The 23036-nt window shown below is 48.5% G+C and overlaps 1 protein-coding gene across 2 annotated transcripts; it reads left to right on the forward strand.

Annotated features, from left to right (window-relative positions):
* Positions 1-1864: 1864 nt before the first annotated feature.
* LOC147912563 (pepsin-3-like) lies at positions 1865-11276 on the forward strand. Of its 2 annotated transcripts, none has more exons than XM_087423236.1 (9): positions 1865-1920; positions 2379-2529; positions 4587-4707; positions 5600-5715; positions 6673-6872; positions 8430-8546; positions 9681-9825; positions 9918-10016; positions 11090-11276. In XM_087423236.1, the coding sequence occupies exons 1-9, from the start codon at positions 1865-1867 to the stop codon at positions 11237-11239; spliced, it is 1155 nt and encodes a 384-aa protein (XP_087279362.1). In that variant the 3' UTR covers positions 11240-11276. The 2 variants fall into 2 exon arrangements, with proteins under 2 accessions (XP_087279362.1, XP_087279361.1); XM_087423235.1 differs by having other exon boundaries at positions 4587-4704; positions 5597-5715.
* The last annotated feature ends 11760 nt before the right edge of the window (positions 11277-23036 follow it).

Here is a 23036-nt window from a genome sequence, read left to right on the forward strand (position 1 = left end):
TGTTGAACACTTCCATGCACCATAAAATTCATTGACGGAGATGAAAGATGAATAAAACACACGTCATGTTCTTCACTTTCTTTCCCCACATCTCAATGCTTAGGGTTCCCTAACTCACTCTGTACCCCACAACCACACTTCATTTCCAAGTTGAAAATTATGCACTAAAGACTTAGTCCTTCTTTATTCCTATGAAAAATTATCATGAATGGTTTCAGATAGACAGAACATATGTATAAGATATAAATAATAATGATGAGCCCCATGGACCCATGCCCAGCCTAAGACACTAATGACATTTGAAGATCCTGATGACCCTCGTGCATATGCCCCTCATTGCCTCCCACTAAGTGGTAGCCTTGAGCCAGGGGTCTCCATCTGGTGCTCCCAGAACTTAAGCAGGCATTTTCAGGACCCTCAGCTCCTCCATGGAAGAGTAGAGATCACCCCGAATGTGAGAGTGTAGATCAAGGAGAAATGCTCAAGGAGGAGGAAAAGAGAGAAGAGAGGAAGCAGGCAACGAAAGATGTGGACGTGGAAAATACAAGGTGAAGATAGAGATTTGAGGCACAAAGATGCCTTAATGGGTCAGTTTGAAATACAAATATGCTTTGTACTAACCACCGCTGGTCCTGAACTTGATCTGCACTGTTCAGCCCTCCAGGCTGACCCAGAGCACAGGGGGAAATTTGGAGCTTTTATGGAATCTCTGTCTTCTGATGCTGGAAAAACCAGGGGTGGCCCAGAGAATCTGATTCTAGAAGAGGACCCACAGATAGGGCTGACTACCTCTTGGTGACATCCTTCCCACATATCCCCCTCCTCCACAATTCCTCAATCAGTTTTCACTCCCCTTTGTCCACTAAATAAACCCCATAAAGTTGAGAATCCAACGGACTTGTAAGCATCTTCTTTTGAGAAGACAACATATCAAAGTCATTCACCAACTAGTATGAGTTTGCCCAGATTGCTTTGCTCTGTTGCTGCTGATTCAGCCAAGTCTTAAGCATGGAGCACCTGGGAGAGTCAGATCCAGGTGGGATCTGAAAGGTGGAGGCTTCCAGCAACCTGAGAGCGTGGGAGAGGAGCAGTAGGAAGAGAAGGGGTGCAGAAAGTGAGAGGCACAGATTCCATTGACAAACCGGCCTCTTTCAGGTTGGCTTCCTCCAGGAAAGGAAGGAATCATTCTTCCACTAGCTTCACTCCTTCCTCTTCCTCTGTACTGCACGCACCACTGTCCCAAGACTCGGCCCAGTTTCCATGAGCACAATATTACTCATGAGCATAATTAGGCCTTTAGGCTAATTAGACACTCTACAACCTCACATAATGACATTTCTGTGGGGAAATGTGTCCTGAGTCCCAAACCACTGACCTACGAGTGTGCTTTGGGTTAGCCGCTACAGTAACATGGCCCATCGCTAAGTGGGGAGCGGCTCTCCAAGACCCCAGCCATCTGCCCCACCAGGACAAATTGGGATACGCTGAGCTCCTTTGACACCTGTTCAAATTTGAGTTCAATTTTGTCAAAATACTCATCTTGTCAAGTTCTCATGCAGGCCCTTTTCATTCTTTGGGAAATAAGCCATCACTCCATGGCTCACTCTCTGCAGGTCCATCCTAACCATGGGATGTGGTTGCAATGGAAGCAGCTCAACTGGAAACTTCTCAGAACATGGCGCAGGGGCGGGGACAATCTTATCGGGAACTTTTCTGTTTGGGGTTAGGATAACGGGTGACGTTTGGAGGCTGATAAGGCTGGTCCCCGAGGACTTGTGCTGTATATAAGGAGCAGCTCCTGCCTGCTGCTGTTCGCCTTCCACCCATCTTCCCCTCTCTGGAGACTTGGGACCCAGGAAGAACCATGAAGTGGCTGCTGCTGCTCAGCTTGGTGGCGCTCTCTGAGTGCCTTATCTACAAGTGAGTGTGGGGGACACGGGGCACGGAGAACAGCTTCCGAGGGGCTGCGTCCCTTCACTCACACTGTCACACTGTCTTTCTTTCCATCCTTGTTTTTCTTCTTCTCTTCTGCCTTCACGCAACTTCTTGCTCTCTTCCACCATCTTGAGTCTCCTTTCTTCTCTCTCTGTCCTTCTGGGGAGGCATTACTGCAGACGTGGTTCATAGCTCAGGCCCTCAAGTCCAGCCTGGGTTTGGGTGCCAGCACCATCATTGTTTGGGTTAATTTGGGCAACCTATGAACCTCTTTGCGGTAGTGTAGAAAAAATGGGAGAATCTCCCCTCTTGACTTCCTTCCTTCTTCCTCTCTTGGAGAAGCTTCCTTTACCTCAGGGCCTTCTATAACACCCATGAGCACACTCCTTCCCTAATTACAATTCCTCCTCCAAACCATTCCACTTGCAAATGCTCTGCCACAGGGTTCCACTTGTCAGAAAGAAGTCCTGGAGGAAGAACCTGATCGAGCATGGCCTGCTGGAGAAGACGCATCCCCGCAACCTAGCAAGGAAGTACTTCCCCAAGGAGGCCGCCACCTTGGCACATGTCGAGTCCATGGAGAACTACTATGATGTGAGTGCATGGGCAGAAGAGGTGGGGCGTAGGTGGCACTGAGGACTTTGCCTAGAAGAGAGAGGGGTTCCAGTGTTCTTGCAGGATGGATCAGGGCTCTGAGCCCCCAGGCAGTACCCAGAGGTCTGCTTTCTGGATGTCATAGGCACAGGGAAAGCAGGAAAACTCACATTCAGACATGTTGATTTCATTGATTGATTGACTGATTGATTGATTCACTCATTCATTCATTCAGTGTTTATGTATGCAGAGCACCTCCTTATGTGCCAGGCACTGTTCTGGGCCCCAGGGGAAGCATCAGGGAAGAAAACCAGGCATAGCCCCTGCCCTCACGGGTCTCCCTGTCTAGTAGGGAGAGACAGACAATCATCATTGAGCCTCACCATCCATGAAACATACAGCCAGGCTGAGGGGTACACAGTAAAGGTGACACTGTGAGGGAGTGGTAGGTGGCGGGCAGGGATGTCTCCCCTGGGCATTGAAGGAGAAGTGGGGGTCCAAGAGGACAGGAGAGAGTCCCAGACAGCAGGAAGACTTGTGCCAGACCCTGGGACAGCAGGGAGCAGAGTGCATTTGAGGAACGGAGGCAAGTGTTCCGGGAGAGCAGAGAGGAGGGAGGGAGGTACAGAAACCTGAGGGATGGGTGGGTGGAGTCAGACCAGAGTCTCTGAGGAGGGTCTGCATCCTCAATGCCACTGAGTCATCTTAACTAGGGGGTTTGACATGATCAGTGTGGAATCTCAGGAAGATCTCTCATTGTTCTATTTGGGACCCAATAGCAATGCCCTGCCCTTCTGTAGATATTGTGTGTCCCCTGTGTGAATGGCACAGGGTCAACGGTAGGAAGCAATGTTGTCTGTCGTTAAGAGCTTAGCCTATGAAATCTAGCAGACCAGTTGCAACTCTGGGCTCTAAACCTTCTGAGCCGTGTGACCTTGGGCAAGTCATTTAAATTCTCTGAGTGAGCCTCAGTTTCCTCATCTTTCAAACAGAACCACGAATATCTACCACCAGAGGGTTGTTGTGAGTAATTAATGAAGTAAAGTTTTCTTGGGAGGAATAACACAAGGAGTGGCTCTTGGTAACAGCGTGGTAAATTTCGCTGATTTAATCATGTAAAAAATATTTCTGAAGCATCTACTATGTGCCAGAGGCTCTGTGCCAGGAGCTGAGGAAACAATGTTGAAGAAGGAAATTTCCTGTTGCTTCTATTCTAGAGGACAAGGCAAATGAGTGACAAATAATTAAGTATGGAAGAAAATGTCCGTAATGGCAAGTGATGCAAAGAAAAACTGATTAATTAGAGTAACGGGAAGAGGAGGAATGGGGGAAGGGAAAATTCAGATGAAGTGGTCAGGGAGGGCCTCTTGGTGGAGGGGACATTTGAGTAGAGTTCTGAATGATTGCGGAGAGGGAGCCAACCAAGGAAAGGTCCAGAATGAACATTTTCCTACCACAAGGAAGAGCAGGCACAATGGCCCTGGGATGGGAATGAGCTTCTCGGCATCAAGGATATCCAGATCAGCATGGCTAGAACAGCAGAAAAGGGAGACAGGGCTGCCACTAAGAATAAAAATCCTGACAATGCCCTTTCTCGAAACCCACTGTACACACCTCGATTTAGGAACAAGATCTCTCCAGAGGGTTCCATCTTTAAGTGACTTTTTAGCTCCTGATTGATAATTGACTGAACAAGCATTTAAACATTTACTGTGCTGGGTGCTATAAGATTCCACTCTGTCCTGGGAGATGGTGTGTCCTCTACGATGGGAAGACAAAGACATTCAAGACAAGAGCTGAAGAGGGGACAGCAGATTGTCATTAGGTGTTAATGGTGCTTAGAAGAGAACAGTCAGAGACTACCGGGGATGCAATCAGGGAAGACTTCAGGGCAGAGGGGAGGCCAGGCTGGGCCTTGAATGAAGGATGCGTTGGACAGGGAGACGAAGGCAAGGAGAGCAGTGAGGGCAGGTGAGCTGAGGAGAAGCCCCAGGGGAGGCTGTCCTCCCTGGGGAGCCCCAGGATGGGGAGTGACCTGTGCTGTCCCCGCCCCGCAGGAGGAGTACTTTGGCACCATCAGCATCGGAACCCCCGCTCAGGATTTCACCGTCATCTTTGACACCGGCTCCTCCAACCTGTGGGTGCCCTCCACCTACTGCTCCAGTCTTGCCTGCAGTGAGTGTCTGGGGCTTCCCGGGGCCCCCAGCACCCACTGACCTGGCAGCCCTGAAGGCACAGCGTCTTCCAATAGGTCTGATTTCAAGCTGCTGGAGTCCCTCAGGGATTCTCTCAAGAGGCACTTCCTGAGTACCCACTATGTGCCCAGCACTGGGCTTAGGGGTCCTCGGGATAGAGGGGCTAATCACGCAGGATACCTGCGTCCAACAGGTTCAGTCCAATGGCAGAGAGCAGCTCTCCTGAATAACCAGGTCCAGGGGAGTTGAGGGTGCCCAAAGTGAGCCGGGGGTAAAGGACTACAGGAGAGGCAGCTGGGACACAAGCCTCACATGAGAAAGTGACTCAAAATCATGACTGAGATGAGTGATCATCGCACTTTTAGAAACAATCAGTCGGTTTGCTAACGACAGATACTTTGTCATTGGGAGTCATGGACAGAGTTTCAATTTCCTTTCTCTTCTAGATTTTTAACCTGACTTTTAATTCAGGGGAGGAGCCCATGGAATCCTCCCCTTCATCACTTGAGCTGTAACATTGTAACACAGTGACTGTGACATTGTAGCTCTAACATGGGCTGTACACAGGGCGCTGTGAAGGTGCTCATCTCCATGGGCAGCCATGGGCCTGCTCTGCTCCGTGCCAGCCTGGTGGGTCCTCAGGAGGACCGTGGGGTTGGCTGGGGACCTTCCACCAGGTAGATGGTCCCAATTGGTCTACACAGACAGGAATGGAACCTGGGAATGCTTGGGCTCCAAAGTCTGGTGCAAAGGTCACATTTCTCCTCTGAAGTCCCACCCAGAACCAAGGCAGCCCACCCCAGAAAGACATCCCCAGCCAGGATTCTCCCTCAGCTTTCAGAGGTTGACGATGTTACTTCTTGTTCTTGCGGCTAACCACAACCAGTTCAACCCTGATGACTCCTCCACCTATGAGGCCACCAGTGAGTCTGTCTCCATCGAATATGGCACCGGCAGCATGACAGGCATCCTCGGATATGACACTGTCAAGGTGATCACCTGCTGGCTCACCACCACATCCTGCCCAGCACTAGGGACAGCTTCTGGGGACCGTGGGGGCCATAGTGAACCCCCCCAGAATCAGTTCATTCAAGCCATACAGGTCTCGGGCCGGCTCCGTGGCTTAGCGGTTAAGTGCGCGCGCTCTGATGCTGGCGGCCTGGGTTCGGATCCCGGGAGCGCCCCGAGGCACCACTTCTCCGTCCAACGTGAGGCCGAGTCCCACGTACAGCAACTAAAAGGATGTGAACCTATGACATACAACTGTCTGCTGGGGCTTTGGGGGGAAAAAAACTGAATAAATAAAATCTAAAAAAAAAAAAAAAAAAAAAAAGCCATACAGGTCTCAGTGATCCTCAAAGTAACCTGATTGAGGGAGGGGGATGTGGAAGTGGCCAAGATGTCACAGACATTTCTAGGTGGGGCAGTAGTGGGTGAGGGGGTGGGAGGCCTGGAGCCAACAGCCAACCTCAGCCCCACCCGAGCTGAATGTTGTGGAGTCGGGAGAAGGTAGGAAAAGGCTCAGTTTTCTTTTAGCAGCTCCTCCCCTTTCTTCTCCCTCCACCTGCAGGCTCCCCCAGTCATAAAAGCCCCACAGCACCCCCACCCTTCCAGGGCTGGGCAGGGGTCAAGGGCTCTGATTTGCCTGGGGTCTGCTTTGCATCTGATCATCAGAAACAAGAACACACTGTGCCCATCTGTTCTGCAGCCAATTCTCACACAAAGTCGCAAACTGTGGCCACCTGGTGATCAGCCAGAATGATTACTTCCAGCAGAATAACAAGCATTCCCAGAGATGATCTGTCTCCCCTCCTTCCAACCTGACTCCCTGGAAGCCAAGTGGAAGGAGGGGTGGAAATGAACCAGGGACGCTCTTGGCACAGGGCTGGTGCCCCGCAGGGCTCAGTCAACACAAGCTGATGGTGAACATCTCGGTTCCCCCACTCAGGTTGGTGGCATCGACGACACCAACCAGATCTTTGGCCTGAGTGAGACAGAGCCCGGCGACTTCTTCTACTATGCTCCTTTTGATGGCATCCTGGGTCTTGGCTACCCCAGCATCTCCTCCTCCGACGCCACACCTGTCTTTGACAACATATGGGACCAGGGGCTCGTTTCCGAAGACCTCTTCTCTGTCTACTTGAGCTCGTAAGTCGGCTGGGGATGTCACGGTTACCTGGCCCAGCAGAGGACTGTCTGGGGCTGGGTAGGGTAGAGAGTGTCTTGGTCAGCAAGGGATTTGGAAGGTCAATGTCTAAGGCTTGAGAGGTATAGCTTTGGAGAGAACGGTGCCAAGTATCTCTCTGATGAACCATGTTCATGCATCTTATTTTACTATTGTGAGTCGTTGTCTCCTTGACTTACACAACTCAAATGTCATTAGCCGTTTGCTCTACAGCACCATCCCCTCATCGTTGGCTCCAAAAGACCACCATTTAGAATGAATCTCCTTAAACCAGTGCTGAATATTCCATAGCAATGAAAAGAAGATTTGATCAGAACTTGTATCTTTAAGCAATGAAACTTTTCAATGATGAATGCAACTTTCTGTCATTTGTTAACAAAATCTAGGTTCAGTTGTGACTATGAGTCGATTCTAAGAAGGAATAAAGATAAACCAAGTGTTGGTTTTGGATGATTCGAGGATCGTGCAGGAATATTGGAGGGTATCATCAGTTTTCCCGAGACACTCAACTTTCTTCTGATGCTCTCATCCTTCTCTTTTGAAGCCATTTGTCATTGTTGATGTTTTTCTTCAGTTGTTCACTGTTCTGCTATAATCTCAGTGTGTTGCCTTATACTGTCAAGGTTTACAGGAAAGGTGGTGTGTGAACTATTATATCTGCGGCCTGTTCTTTGATGATTAATTTCTTATCATCAACCATATTTGCTTCCCTATCTAACCCTAAATGGCGCTCATTCAGAAAGTGAATATTCTGGTAACCGAGAGGAAACTTACAACAGGAGTAATTTACAACCGGAGGGCCCTTTTATCCCCTTGGTCACTTAATATTCAGGTAGGCTCCTACACATCATCTGCCTTTATGGGTACTTAGATATTCCATGGGGGTGTGTTATCTCTCCAATAGCTCAGGGTTTCTCAATCTCAGCAGTAGGGATGTATTGAACAATTGAACAATTCCTTGCTCTTGGGGGAGGTCTGTGCATCGTATGATGTTTAGCAGCCTCCCTAGCATCTACCTACCATACAGCAGTGGCATTCCCTACTACCCAATCATGACAATCAAAACTGTCCCCAGACATTGGCAAATGTCTCCTGGGGGCGAAACTGCCTCTGGCTGAGAACCAGGGAACTATACTGTCAAGTGCTTACGAGCAAACACTATCAAGCCTTCACTTCTACTGAGGTCCCCACACCATGAGAGAGAAGATGTGATGAAAATAACACACTGGAACCAGAAAGACCTGGGTTCTAATCCTGGTTGTGGCACTCCCTGGCTGTGTGACCTTGGACTAGTCTCCTCACTTATCTGGGCCTGAGTTTCCTCAATGTAAAGTAGAAATAATAATCATAGTTATCACTGTATGGGCCTTGGTGTGAGGATGAAAAGAAAGCATGTCTGGCAAACACTCTGTGCAGCTCCTGGTGCTGGCAAGAGCCCAACCAAGGGCAGCTCTAGGATGCACACAGCAGATGTTCAGTTGAATGAGTGAATTCCTGTCGTTTCCCCCCACTTTTCTTAGCGATGACGAGAGTGGCAGCGTGGTGATATTTGGTGGCATCGATTCTTCTTACTACACTGGAAGCCTGCACTGGGTGCCTGTTACTGAGGAGGGTTACTGGCAGATCACCTTGGACAGGTGAGGTCACCGTGGATGGGCACTGTCCTGGCAAAGGCCCTAGATCTCATTTCTTTCTAGACTCAGAGTTAACTAAGCTTTCCAGAATCCCCCTGGAATAGCCAGCATAGGGAAATGGACCCCAAGAGGGGAAGGTGGGAGTTGGGCAAGACAGAGAGACCATGAGAACATCACCTCCCGGATGAGGAGGGCTGTTGGGACCTCAGATGGTCTGCAAGGATGAGACAGCCACTTTCCTTCCGGTCCGGGAGACAGGACACCAGCATCCCCAGGGAAAAGGGGATGATCCACCTGTCCAGACGTCTTGACATTTAGGGGACCTGTGAACTGTCATAGGCTCCTCCCACTCTGGGAAACATGTCACTTTCAGTCTAGGGACAGGGCTAAGGGTTGAGAAGTTGTCACAGCCCTTTCCTTCCCACCGTCCCCTTCTGGGCCTGCCCTTCTCCATGCGGCCTCATTCCCCTGCTGTTCCTCCCACGCCCAGTTGCTAGGGTGACTCCCGGTTTGCCCAGAAGTGAGCACTTTCCCGGGACTCAAGACTTTCAGTACCAAAACTAGGACTGTCCTGGGTAAACAAGGACTCTAGGTCCCCTCAGTCTGCCTCAGCCATGCTAAAACTTCATCAGTTCCTCCCACGCCCGCCTCTGCACCTCTTGTCTCCATTGCTCCTTGCATGCCTTCCCCTCTGCCTGGGATGTCCTCCTCCTGCTCTTCACCTCCTTGGCAACCTCTGACTCTCTGCTTCCCTGTGAAGCCTTCCCTGGTTACTCCCCGCCACCATCAGTCTCACCCTGGATTGTGTTTCCGTTTCCCTGTCCTGTGCCCTGTTCATGCGGCTCATCCTTGATCATAACTTATGTTTCCAGCTAGACTGCGTGCTCCCTGCAGCCAGAAACTTTGTGGCTGCCTCGTTTGGCATCACATCTCCCATGCCTAGCACAGAGCAGGCAGTCAGTAAAGACTTGTTGAGTAATGAATGCATGAATGAACGAGTGGTGAAGGAGAGAAGTATATATTTTATGTATTGGCCAATGGATGAGGAAGAGGGACCCTCCAGGGTCACTTGGCTCCCCCTTGGGGAGATGTACCCACTGGGGACTCAGGGGACGCTTACTGGCATCTCGCCCCCAGCATCACCATCAACGGAGAGACCATCGCTTGCAGCGGGAGCTGCCAGGCCATTGTTGACACTGGCACCTCTCTGCTGGCTGGCCCAACCTCTGCCATTGACAATATCCAGAGCTACATTGGAGCCAGCGCGGACTCCTCCAGCGAGGTGGGTCCAGCCTTGACTGCCCCATCTAGACCCAGGTGGAGGGGCTGCCATGCAGAAGGAATGCGATTCCTCCTAACCCTTGCTCTTTCCAGGAGGTGATCAGTTGCTCATCCATCGACAGCCTGCCCGACATCGTCTTCACCCTCAATGGCGTCGAGTTCCCTCTGCCTGCCAGTGCCTACATCCTAGAGGTAAGGGGGCTCTGGGCCTCCCACCTAGATGTGCCTCCATAGAATGTGGCCACATACTCCCCCTTTGCACAAGGGAAAGTGCACCTCCACAAGCTGAAGCTGCCATCTGCTCTGGACAGCCACGAGAGAAAAAGAATCCCTTCACAGCAAATGCATGAGACAGAACTTGGATGCAGCACCCGCAAGGGACAAGGGAAGCAAATACTGATGGCGTGAAAAGAGGATTACTACCTGGACCCCTGAGCCAAGCTCCGGGTCTCAATTACTAATCCATTGATTCTGAGCCAGCTGCATCCTCTCTCAGCCTCAGTTTCCTCCTCTGAGAGCCACAGGTTTCCCTAGGTTCAGAGTGTGGTGAGGGTAGTCACGTGATATTGACCACATCAAAGCCACAAAGGGTTGCCAGATGGCAATCCTAACTTTTGTAGGGTCAGGTCTTATGATGCTCCCACTGTCTCTACCAAGGAACAATTCTTTAGTCACATGACCCACAGGTAAACTCCTTGCCTTCTATTATAATGCCAGGTGGAAAACTCGTTTTGCCCAGTGGTTGCATGTTATTCAAAGGAAGTAATGATGCCCAGGCTGCTCCCCCAGCAATGCCCATTAATTAGTACCAGATCAGGCCTGAACTACACGTGTAGGGGCAAAGCTCATCAAGAGATACTAATGTGCAGCCAAGGTTGTGGGCCAGTGACCCAGTGAATGAAAAGAACTGACAGCTTGCCACTGGAAGGGATCAGAATAATCAGAAAAGCCTGGGTCACCGGGGCTTCCAAAATCCTCCTGGCAGCTGAGTTCCCCTAAACCCCTTAGCTCCATTGCTGACGTCAGGGGTTGTGCGTCTGTGAGAAGCACTGGAGAATGTCTAGTGATCCCTGGAAACCCAGAGTGCAGTGAACAGCTGACACAGGCAGACCTCAGGCTACAAAGAGCCGAGTCCCCCGGCTCCAGCCAGGAAGCGCCTCCTTGCATGTCCCTCACAGTGGGCTGTGGTGCTTGATGCTGATCCCCCAGCACCTGTCACAGCTGAGTCTGTGTCCCATTTCTGGTTTTATCTTCCTTTTCTACAGGAGGACGCGACCTGCATCAGCGGCTTTGAGGGCATGGACCTCGACACCAGCTCTGGAGAACTCTGGATCCTGGGTGACGTCTTCATCCGCCAGTACTACACCATCTTCGACAGAGCCAACAACCAGGTTGGCCTGGCTTCCGTGGCCTAAGCCTGAGTCTTTCCGGCCACTTCCCAGGAAGATCCGGTCTCAGTCGTGTGCCCTCTCTAGATGTTCATAGTTCTCCTGATTGTTCTTCCTATGGGATCCTGGAGATGGGGTCTTGGCCCCCTTCCCCCTCATACCAATCACGTAGAATAAAAGAATAACCTTCTGCAAAATATTTTGTGGAGTTGCTTCTCTTTGTCCATATTTCTCCTTCACATCACCGGGATCAGAACACCAGGGCCGAGGTGGGGGCAGAAATGACCCCTTGGACAGCACCAAACACGGGGACAGTGGCAGCACTCACTTCCTAATAGAGCCAGGAAGACAAATGGGCCTCAGCAGGTCTGGCTGGGAGCATCACATGAAGACGTGCGGACCACAAATGCCTGGCCCATTGCCCCCTCATAGAACCAGGCCCCTAAGTTCTTGGTTGAGGGAGGCAACTTCTCATTTCTCCCACAGCCAATAAGAGATAGGAGAAAAGGAAAGAGATCAGGGGAGGCCTCCTCTGGTGGTCACATTCCTAAGTAGGTGTGTCAGACAGTAACGTCTTTAAGACACAGGCCAGAGAGGTGACAGAAGCTGACATCCCAAAATCTCCCCAGCTGCTCTCTGTGATTAGCTGGTCGGCCCGGACTAACACCTGAGACCCCCTGAACACTCTAGTGCAAGACACTGAACTGACCTGTTTCCCCATCAGTAATTAAAGAGGATGGTTCTCCAGGTCCCTGAGCATTGTGACATTGGGAGAGAAGCAGCTGAGCATGCCCAGTAGCAAACAGGAACTATTTAGAGCAGCGTTTCTCAGAGTGACGTTGGCAGCAAAATGTTTAATGGAAAGTAGAGTTTCAAACTAAGCATGGAACATGCTGCATTCCAGCCCCTTCTTCAAGGTTCACAAGGCACCTTTCCCAATCAAAGGCTCTGAGAAGTCTTGTCACAAATGGCTATGTTTCACTTTATGTCAGCTTAGCTGGATCCCAGTTCCTCATGTGCTGGTAAACCTATTACAGTCCTGTGCTCCTGGGCACCCACAGTGGGAAAATTCCCATAGCTCCTGCCTCTGCCCACAGCTGGATTCCAGACAGCCCTCTGGAGACACTGGCCTCAGGGCTGCAGCCGGGACCCCCTGCTGAGAGGGAGTGACTTTGGGGCGCTCAGAACAAGATGGCTTTGGAAAGTCTTGTGACATCATCCCCCAATTTGTCATTTATCACTCTCAAATATGAGATGTTGGGCTCTAGGAAGGAGTGTGGTGAGCTCTACTAGCCCATGCCCCAGGCCCCCCAATGTCACTCGTGTTCCCTCTAGCCCATGTTCCCCAGCTGAACAATCTTTTTGAAAGATAATTTGATCACGTCCCTCCTGTGCTTAAAACCTTTCATTAATGCCTTCCAATTGCACTTGGAATAAGACAATAAATCTTTGGTGTGGCTTCCCAGCCCTGCGTGCTTTTTTTCCCTACCTACCTTCCCTGCCTCACCTTGATCCCTCTTAGCCTGAGCTCCCACCATACTGGCCTTCTTCCACCTCCTCAAATACACAATGTTCTCCACCTCCAGACATTTGCACATACTGTTCCCTTTGGGTTGCTGTTCCCTTTGTCTTGACTCACTAGGGCCTAGCGTCCTGCAGATCTCAGCTTGTGTTTCTTCCCTGTGAAGCCTTCCCTGACCACCCTCTCACAGAGCCCTCCTTCTTTTCCTTTATGGCACTTGGCACATCGGTAATCATGCATTCATGGGAGCACTTGTTTCAGATCCAGTAGGGCCAGGACTGTGATCATTGAACTGTTGAAGCTCCGGCAGCAAGAGCAGAGCCTGGCACGTAGCAGAGGCACAATAAATATTTGTTGACTGAGTGATGAATTCAAGATGACTTATTAAAAAGAAACCACTAGGACAAGATGAGAGAGTGGATCTGATTTGATGGAGGTCTTGCTTAAGACCTCGAACCTCCACCGACATTCCGTCCCAGTCTTATTTGGTCCTGGGACAAACAGGTGGACTTCTCAGGGTTCTGGGGAGGAATTTCATGGTGTCCTGACTCCTTTGCTGGGTTTGTGTTTCTGACATTTCCCGAGCGTCTCCCGTGACCCAGGCTGTGTGCGAGGCCCCGGGCATGCAGACATATCTTCAGCGACCCTCCCTGTCCTCCTGGTCCTGGCCACACCCTTCCTCCCTCCCTCTTCTCAGCCCCCGCAGCTGCAGCTCAGCCTCTCCCTCCCAGCCCCTCTTCTGCTCCCTCACCCTGGGTTCCTGGATCCAGACAGAATCTAAAATGGCTCCCCACTCAACAGATCATTTGAACTGGAAAACCCTGTGCTGACATATCCAATCTGACACTTCCCGCTTTGCTCCACAAGGTAAGATGGATTCTCGTTCCTCCTCTATGGTCTCACGCCTCCTCTCTGTTCATCTTTCTCCACTTCCTCAGGGCCTCAGGGGTCCAAGCTCAGCTGATCCATCCATTCCATTCACACTTGTCTGGGAGTGTTATTTTCATCTCACGGTTCTCTGCTCCTCTCATGTCTAGAACCCATACCCTTCCAGAATGCAGTTTCTTGCGTATTGCTGGTGGAAACGTATATTGGTACGACCCCTAAAGAGCACAATTTGGCAATATTCATCAAAATCGGAAATACATATACGTTTTTTACCCAATAACCCACCTCTGGGAATTTCTCTTAAAGATACACTTACATACGTGTTCAAAATGATGTAAATACGAGGTTATTTTTGTAGCATCTAGTATAAGAGCAAGATTTGAAAAGACCCAAATGTCCATCCACAGGGCATAGTCAAACAGCTTACGGCATGTGCATGCGAGGAGTTGCTATGTAGCTCTAAAAGGGAAAAATTGAGTATGCTCACAAGGTGTTTGAGATGGAAAGATCTTGAGAAGAGATTGTTAGATGAAAAAAACAAAAAAACAGGTGACAGGATCCACCCCTGATGGCCTAGTGCTTAAAGTTTGGTGCTGTCACCACCTCGGTGCCCAGGTTCACTTACCAGTCAGTGAACCATATCACTTCTCTGTCAGTCACCCTTGGTGTGGTGGGGCCTCACATAGAAGAACTAGAATGAATAACAACCAGGATATATAACTATGTACTGGGGCTTTGAGGAGGAAAACAAAACAAAAACAGATGACAATAAGGCCTATTCTATGCTATCTTCAAATTATAAAGAAAGCAAATAAGATGTGCTTGCATGTATATAAAGGAGCTGAGGAAGGCTGCACAGGAAACAGAGACTGTAGAAAAGAGAAGCGGCACAGGATAGGTGTGGGGTGGGGGAGATGTCTCACTGAATACAATTTTACATATGTTTAATTCTAATGATGTGGATGGATCTACTACACATTCAAAATAAGTTGATGAAAGGTACTTTAAACCACTGAACATTTATGCTAATTAGAAGTCTACTGTGGTTTGTCTTCAGGCCTGTTCTTCTAATAACTTCCCAAATCAGGCCTCTTGAACCAGGTCTGCTGGTTTGGCCCTGGGGGAACTTCTCAGGTCCAGTGAAACTGACATGGTGGAACAGTCTTCTGCACACTCTCCCCATCCTCCTCTGCTTCTCAGAACCCTGAATGTGGAACCCTAGGTGAGGTAAATGCAGTGTGTATTCACTCAAGAAAAGACACCCCCCTTCCCTCTGGTTGGAGCCCAGGCTGCTGAGAATCAGACCAGCTCACCTCATTTGTGAAAAGCACTATGCACCCATCTGGGGTCTCAAAGGTGGTCCTCCAGCCTCCAGAAGCCAGCCAGCCCTGGGCAGATGCCATGCACACTGCGGCTTATTGTGGGCAGAACGTGTTCTTTCCAAGTTGGATTCCACAGGGACCTCCCAACATGACACGAGAACACAGCCTGCCCATGAGGGGAAGGAGGATGCCCCCGAACCCCCCAGGGGTCCTGAGAAGGGGCTGTGTTGACCACAGTGTGAGGCAGGGAGAGCCCTGGTCCAGGCAGGAGGTCCTCTGTAGACAGCACCCACACCTCTTCCCCTGGGCCTTCTTGTGCCAGGGAGCCAGGAGACAGGACCCAGGCTTGATCCTTGGGTTAGGACCAGCTGGACGTGCTGGAGAGCCAACAACCCAGGAGCAAGAGATGGACAAGGGTGGCATCTTCAGGCCCTCGGAGGGAGAATTCTGAGATGTGTGCTACATAATCTCCCAGAGGGTCCACAGAAGGACTGGGTGCCGATTGCCCCTAGCAGTGACTCAATCTTCAATGCACCTGATTGGTTTTCTTCCCTTCTCTGTCTCACTCCCCTTTCCCTCATCGTGCTCCCAGGGACCACCTCCCAGGTCAGTGACACTCCCCCAGATACTTCCCTCTGGGTCTTCTCCTGGAGGAGCTCAAACTAAGGTAGGGCGGCCGTAGCACCCCACCATAAATTGCCACCGTCAACTGTCTCTCAGAAACTCCAACAGAAGCACCCTACTACGTGGGATGTGAAGGAAAAAAGTCCAAACTGGGAGTCAGAAGAATGAGGCTCACCTTGCACCTCAGCACTCATAATCTGTGCAGCATTAGGACAGTCTCCTGACCTCTCTGGGCCTCTGAGGTCTCAGCAGTGAAGGGGAGGGGCGGGTCCCAGAGAAGCTGGTTTTTATACATGGACCAACTTGGGGAAAATATTTACAGCTGTCCTCCCATCCTCCCCTCCTCGGCTTTCTTTAATGTTCATAATAAATGCATTTTACTTGAGTTGTATGGAGAGCAGGAACTAGTATTAAAACTTGGTTGCATCCTTTACTGCATAGAGGGATAGCGATGAGAAAAACTGGCACTGACTTTTAGCCACTGCTGTGTTGACAGCTGGCTTGTTGAGAAGTTGCAACGTGGAGGCCAGCCAGTGTTCCACACGTTCATCCTGAAATTAGGTTGCAGGTGGCATCATGAGGCTGGGCGGGCTGCACGGAGTCACAGGCACAGACCACCGAGACTGATGGAGGCATTACCACATGTCATCGTCACAACTCCATGAGGTAGGACCATCACGATCCCATTATACAGATGAGGGAGTGGAAACCGAAGGTCCCACAGCTCGTCACAGCTGAGTAGGGCTCAAACCTGGGGTTCACGGCACCCCGGACCTCACACTTCACCACCACCCCACTTTGTGTCCTACTGGACAAAATGGTCTCCAAGTCCTTTGCATCTCTATGGTCTTTGGCTTTCATGCTCCTCCCTCAAAATTCATTATGGCTGCCCCTTACTCCGATTAGGACCCCATTACTACACTAACGTCTGGGCTGGATACCCCAGATGGCCTTCGTAGCCGGTAACCACTGCAGCCACTTCACCCTGGGATATGAGGTGAACAGCAGGTCAGAGAAGAGCCAAGTGGAGGGTGGCTTGGGCAAATATGGGTGTGGTCTGTGCAGTGGGGGCTGCAGAATAAACTGGGTTTCAGTGGTAGCAAGTTGCTGACCTGCTGACAGCATAGCTCTCTGTCTCCCATCCCCATCTCAATTCCCCCATTAATGACAGCACTGTCCTCTTTCCACGTATTATGCAAACTGGGCTGCACCACCCAGATCCCCCTTCAGGACTGACAAAATTATTTCCCAGCTGCTGGAATGTTGTTGGCTGACAGCTCTTGGCCATCAGCCCTGTGGGAGATCAAGATTTGACCATCCTAAAATATATCTCTTTACCTTGATTGTTTTCTCTGAGGGACATTTGACCTCCCCCACTAACTGCCTAAAGAATTTGACATGGTGGCTCCTTCCTGGAACAGATCTATCATGATGGCTGTAAAGATAATGTAGGATAAATGTTACAATAGGAAAGGCACCAACAAGCCCATCTTATGGGAAGTTCTGTCTCTCTGGCCAAATTCTCTGGACGGCCCTGCGAGGAGTTGCCAGACAATCATTTACATTTATAAGGGAAATCTCCATTTGTAAAGGTATCTCCCTCTCTGTTTTGGGAAGGCAGGGGATGGCCTCATTTCTAGAGGCTTATCAATGTGGAAGGTGAGGTCTTAAATGTGCATAATAACCTTACTCTTGTTTACTGTGCTTTAGTGATAATCTCCTGTAACTGACACCCCCACCCCCAACATCCTCCTTGTCTTTGGTTGGACATGGTATTTAAGAGGAGAATTTCTGCTATTGTGTTGAGAAACGCAGTGTCCCTGCTTTCTCCCATGTATACATGTTATTAAACTTGATATTATTTTCTCCTGCTAACCTGTCTTGTTAATTACTTGGCCAGCCATAAGAACCTTAAGGAAAAGGGCAGAGGGAGATTCTCCCTCTTCCCCCGACAGCCCTCAGAAGGAATGGCCTTGGCTGATTGGAGCTGCCTTGCCCAAGGTCATGCCCCTTATCTGGTGTGGCCCAGATAGAATGACTGGTCAACATAGGGGCAGAAAGTCCTGTACCCTTGGCCCAACTCAGGACAACTCTGAGGGGCCATCCCAGCCTTCAGAGGAGGTCGGCTGAAGCCTTGGGACTGCAGGGCTGCCCAAGTTCTCCCTTCTGCTTCCCTCCCTCTGGCCCACAGGTGCCAATGCTGAGCACAGGCCCTAAGAAGCTTCCTGCCTGCTGTTTCATCTCAGTGGTTCCCTCGCCAGGAACTCAACCTGCAAAGCCCTCTCCATGGGCATTTTCCTTTCTCACTTTGAAGTCCCCCAGTGTCAAAGGCCACCAGCTGCTTACACAAGACCCCTCCCCACCCAGTCAGTGCAGGCTTTGCTCCCAGGCTGTGGGTTCAGGTGGGGCGCTAGTTTACCCCCTGTGGGCTCAGAGTGAAGTTCTCCCGCCTTTACAAAAACGTGAAGTGAGTGAGCAGGCAGCCTGGGGGACTGAGACAGCCTTTATCCAGGAAACATCAGGGAAGGACACGTGATGGCTGGTGGCACAATCCCGGTGGGATCCCAGGGCATTTCTGCTCTCCTCCTCCAGAGCAGGAGCTCAGCAGCCCAATGTTTCCCAAGAGACAAGCTGGCCGCACACTCCAGGGAGGATGCTGCCCATGGAGACTGCATTTGCTCCATTCTCACAGCACATCCCAAATGTTTCTTGGGAATAAGGCTATGTCCGGCCCTGGGGATTTTCCAAACCCACCCCATCTATGCCCGCTGGGAGTGACCCTTGGGCATCAGCAGCCTCACTGGTCCCCAGAGCCTCTCCGCAAGTTCCCAAGGCCACTGGCAGAGTTTCCTCTGTCCAGCATCTCTTGGGCACGTCCCTGAAGTGGAGGCCTGCTTACCCAGTGGACTCCTCCTCCCTTGAAGCCCATATTGTGGGCTGCTGGGATCTGCCAGGGCTGCAGAGAGTCTGGAGGTGGTGGCAGAGAGTCTGTGAGGCCTGAGGAGTGTGATGGGGGCCTCTGAAGGGCTGGAACCCATCCTAGAAAGGGCTGAAGCTTCAGTCAGAATGGAGAAAGGCAGAGAAGGCTGTGTGGAGGCTGTGTGGGCCCTGAAGGCTGAGGATGTGGGCTGTGGAGTGACAGGCAGTGGCCCAGGAGCCCAGGGAGAAGCTGGAAGTAGAGTGGAGGCTCCTGGAGGGATCGAAGACTCTGGGGAGGGCCGAGGGGTCTGGGAGAACACGCACTCCCCTGGGAACTTGCCCCTGGGCCCCAAAGGGAGTGAGGGTGATGCTTGGGCTCCCAAGGGGCTCATGGATAAAGTCTCTGTGGTAGGCAGGTTCCTTCTTAAGAGGAGCTGGAGGAGATGGAATGCTGGCTTCCACGGCAAGGCTGCTGGGGGCCCTGGGCAGGAGCTACAGTTGACGGGGGCCTCAGTGTCTCCACAGGGGCTCGGAGCTGCTTTGCTGAACTCCATGTCTCCATGAGGGGAGAGTCCTGCCTTTCTTCCAGGGAATCTAGAGAGAGGTAGGGGAACAAGACGCACGGTGGTTCCCCTGATGGCTCAGGCAGCTCTGGGATGAGTTGCCCTGGGGACGTGGAACTAAGCGTGAAGCAGTTTAAAAAGTCTTCCCTGGGCTAGAAGAAGAGAACAAAAGCTTTGAGATAAGCTTTGTTAACTGCAGCAGTGCATATTCAGCATAATCCACTGTTGTTTAAAACAAACCAGTTCTTTCTACCCCTCTTTAATATACGAGCGAGCTGTCTTTCCCAGGAAGTCAGGGTCCAGACGTTAAGATTCAGTCTCACAAGACTAAACACCGGCTGAAGATAAATCCTAACCAGAAAAGTCCAGACAGCCAAGGGAATAGAAATTGTCTCAAGGCCAAACACTGGCTCGTGGGAAGGTGCCAACCAGGGAGGCCATGTGCTCCCCGACCCCTACCTAAAACCCCAGCAGATGCTCCCCTTCCCCTCCGTAAAACCCAAGTACATGCTCTCCCTCCCTAACCTACAACCCCAGGTAAAAACCCCTATCTTTTACCCTTCAAGGAGGTGGGTCTGCGTTCTAACTCCCATCACCTCATCTGGCCGTCTTTCAATAACAGTAATCCTCTTTTCTGGCCACAAGCCTATGTTTCAAGTTTTTTCTTCATTGGCCCTACTATGTGGTGGGTAAATGAACCTGTATTTGGGATCGGTAACGATTTGGCAAGCCAGTCAGGAGGCCCTCTGTCCGCAGCTCTGTGGCCTCCAGTCAGCTGGAATGTCCTGGGAAGCAGTGCAGCAGCTGCCTAGGTGATTTGCCTTAGGGACTGTCCCCAGTACTTTCCGTCTGACCCTGCACCACTGACCCTAGTCGCACTTTTCTTGCGGCAAGGAAACAGGCTCTAGATTTGTTTATTTGTTTGTTTTGGCTTCTGGTTTGGAATGGACGTCCTTTTGGTGAGTTTCCTCGTAAAAACTGACCAAATCCTATTTTTCCTTTCTTTCTTTGCCTCTGTTTCAGGGGTTTTGTTCCAGGTTGCTGGAGTTTGCTCAGGAGGGCTCTGACTTTGTTGAAAGGACTAGGGATCTCACTCAGAGAGGACTAACTCTGAGCTCCATCTGTTTTGATACGTGTGTGTGCGTGTGTGTGTGTGTGTATATGTGAATGTGTAGTTTACTTGCCTCTGTTTCAGGGGTTTTGTTCTAGGTCACCAGAGTTTTTTTGGGGGGAACACTGACTTGTTGAAAGCTTGGTTCCATCTGTTTTGACACTTGTGCGGATATGTGTGAATGTATACAATGTGTGTGTGTATAAGCAGTGTCATAATGGGAAACTTGGTTTTGATTCCCAGTGGCAGCCCTCTGAGTTGTGTATTGCCAAATTGAGATGTTTTCAGTTATAAATCTATGAAAAAGAAAAAGATGTAACAATCAAATTTGGGGTCTCAGCTTCCTCTCGTGGTCTTACAGATGCTAATGGAAACAAGTTAACAGAAGAATAAAAAAAGCTATGAAAAAAATAAAGGTATTCTTCTCAACAAGGTGGAAAATTTTAAATGTTTTTTCTTTTTTTAAAAAAATAAGGCAAATAAGACAGTGGAGTAAATAAGACAAATATCAAATTGGGGAAAATAAAGAAGAATTGAAAACTGAAGTGTCACAGGACTCACCCCAGCATGATGGAAATCTTTAGTTAGTTATTAAAAAGAAAAATAGGGTAAATGGAATGGGTATGAATGTGGTTAAATCAAAGGTTTTAATAAAACATTGCCTAAGGTTCGATGGGCTAAAAAGACCCCCTTTTGACTCCCCAACATTAAAGAACCTCAGACATGTGCATTGTATTCACCCCAGTTTAAAAAAATTTTTTTAAGCCAAAAAGTAGAAAACCACAATGAGAAACCTGACCAACAATAATAGTTTGGGTAACAGTTAGGCTGCTAAAGTTGACGAAATTATAAAGATTAAAATGTTTGAGCTAATATTATGTGAAGAGGTCATGTCAACTTTTCCTGAAGGTTTTTTGGAAATGGATGTTATCTTTGGCTGGGAATGCTTTTTCTACACAATATTATAAGAGCGAGACTTAACGATGGAGTCCTAATGGAAGCTATGATTAGAGGTATAAAATTTGATAAAATTTTGTAAAAAATTGCTATATTTAAATGGGCTTTATGTAAAATGATTGCATCTCTTTTGTCTGATTGTATTATAGATTATGTCATGGGATAAACATTGTGTCCCACTGGGAATGTTTCCCCACCTGATATTGTAAAAGCATATAAATCTACCCTTCAAGCAATGTTAATTAAACATGATAAACGAGAACTCACTTTACAATGGCCAATATGGAACAATTTCAGTTTACCCAAACTGGTGTATTTGCATATGCAATTGGAAAAAGCCAGCTATAAAATTAAACAACCAATGGGAAGCCTATTTGAATCTTTTGAGGCTTCTAAATCAAATCAGGAATACCTTACTGCCTCTTTAAAAGAAAATAACTAAACATACAGCAGCCAAAGCCAAATCTGCTGCTCCTCTCCCTTCTCTTGCTGAGCTTCCCCACTTCAATTTCCCTGAAATTCCTGGTCTAAAATTAAGCAAGTGAAAAAAAAGTAAATTTTCGAGATAATTTGAAATTGCAATGGCCATTCTGGGGAACCTCTGTTTCAAGTCCACCTTAGAGTCACCCTTAAAAGAGAGGACTCAAAACAGCTCATAATGGAATGCAGTCTTTGAGTAATATGCAGAAACTTTTAAAAGATGAAATGATTTCAAAAACAGCTCGAAAAACGATCCTTACAGCAAAAAGAAAGGAATCCTTAATAAAAGTCTTTAGCCATATGAACAGGTCACAATTTGGATCCAGCATTCTTTTGCATTTTGTGCCTGAGACATGGTTAAACTTTTGAAGATCTCTGTTTGTGTCCCTCTATATGTAAGTCTTTCTCTATATATTTGTCTGCCTCCAGATGATAAATTTTCTAAAGGATCTCTGTTTAATTGGCTTAAAGTCAGTGCTTATAAATTATTTCTAAATGTAACAGAAACTAACCCAGATGTCTTTCAAGTTAACATGATATAAAATGATCTTTGGTAAGTGAAAGCTTGTTTAAGTTTGCTGGTTTGATTAAGATAAATATGTTTTCAGAGTTATCAACATTAGATATGGTACAAGCATGTTATCTCTGTTACAAAATATGTCAGCAAAAGTTAATAACTTAAAATAATAGCTGATTTTTTCTGACATCTCATGAGGGTTTGGTGGGCAATCAGAATAAAATTATTAGGAACAAGTAAACTAAAAGATGTGAAAAGGAGGAAAATTTTGTGGGAAATTTTTAACAATAATTATGTGTTATAGTGTATGTACTTAAAACAATTCAAGATGATAGCTAACTGCTTTAAAGTCACATGAAGTTTTTGAAAGCAATCTAAACATAATTGTTGAGAACAAATAATCTGGATAAATGAAAATAGGTAAGAGTTTTGGGGTGCACCAATTATGTTTTATGGCATATAGGCTTGAAAATTAGCTTCCAAAATCTTTTTGGTGACTTAAAACTTTAGAGTTTTGCTAAATTAAATGATAAAAATATTATTGAGTATCTACATCATTTGTGCATAGGATAAAATATTAGCAATTGATTACTAAACATAGATTTGTCTGTCTTTGGTTTCTTATCTCAAAGAAACTGAAAGATGTTTAGGTTTATTGATAAACATGTTTTGTGCACGCTAAAGAATTTTCTCTGAGAAAGCATATATTTCTAGAAATTATGTATACAAAGAAAGTAAAATGTATGTTTTCAGTAAAGAGGGGACATAAAATAGAGATATTTTTGTTTGTTTTGTTAAGAAAGATAAATTTGTCCTAACGTACTAGCAAAGAAAAAAAGGAAAAGAGGCGTGGGACAAATTTGGAATGTAAAAAGTAATTGACAGAAGGTTTGTGGAAGTAAAAACCTGAGGAGTTTTGTG

The sequence above is a fragment of the Ceratotherium simum genome, chromosome 34 (assembly GCF_057802395.1).
Source record: "Ceratotherium simum simum isolate JZ-2026a chromosome 34, ASM5780239v1, whole genome shotgun sequence".
NCBI lineage: Eukaryota > Metazoa > Chordata > Mammalia > Perissodactyla > Rhinocerotidae > Ceratotherium > Ceratotherium simum.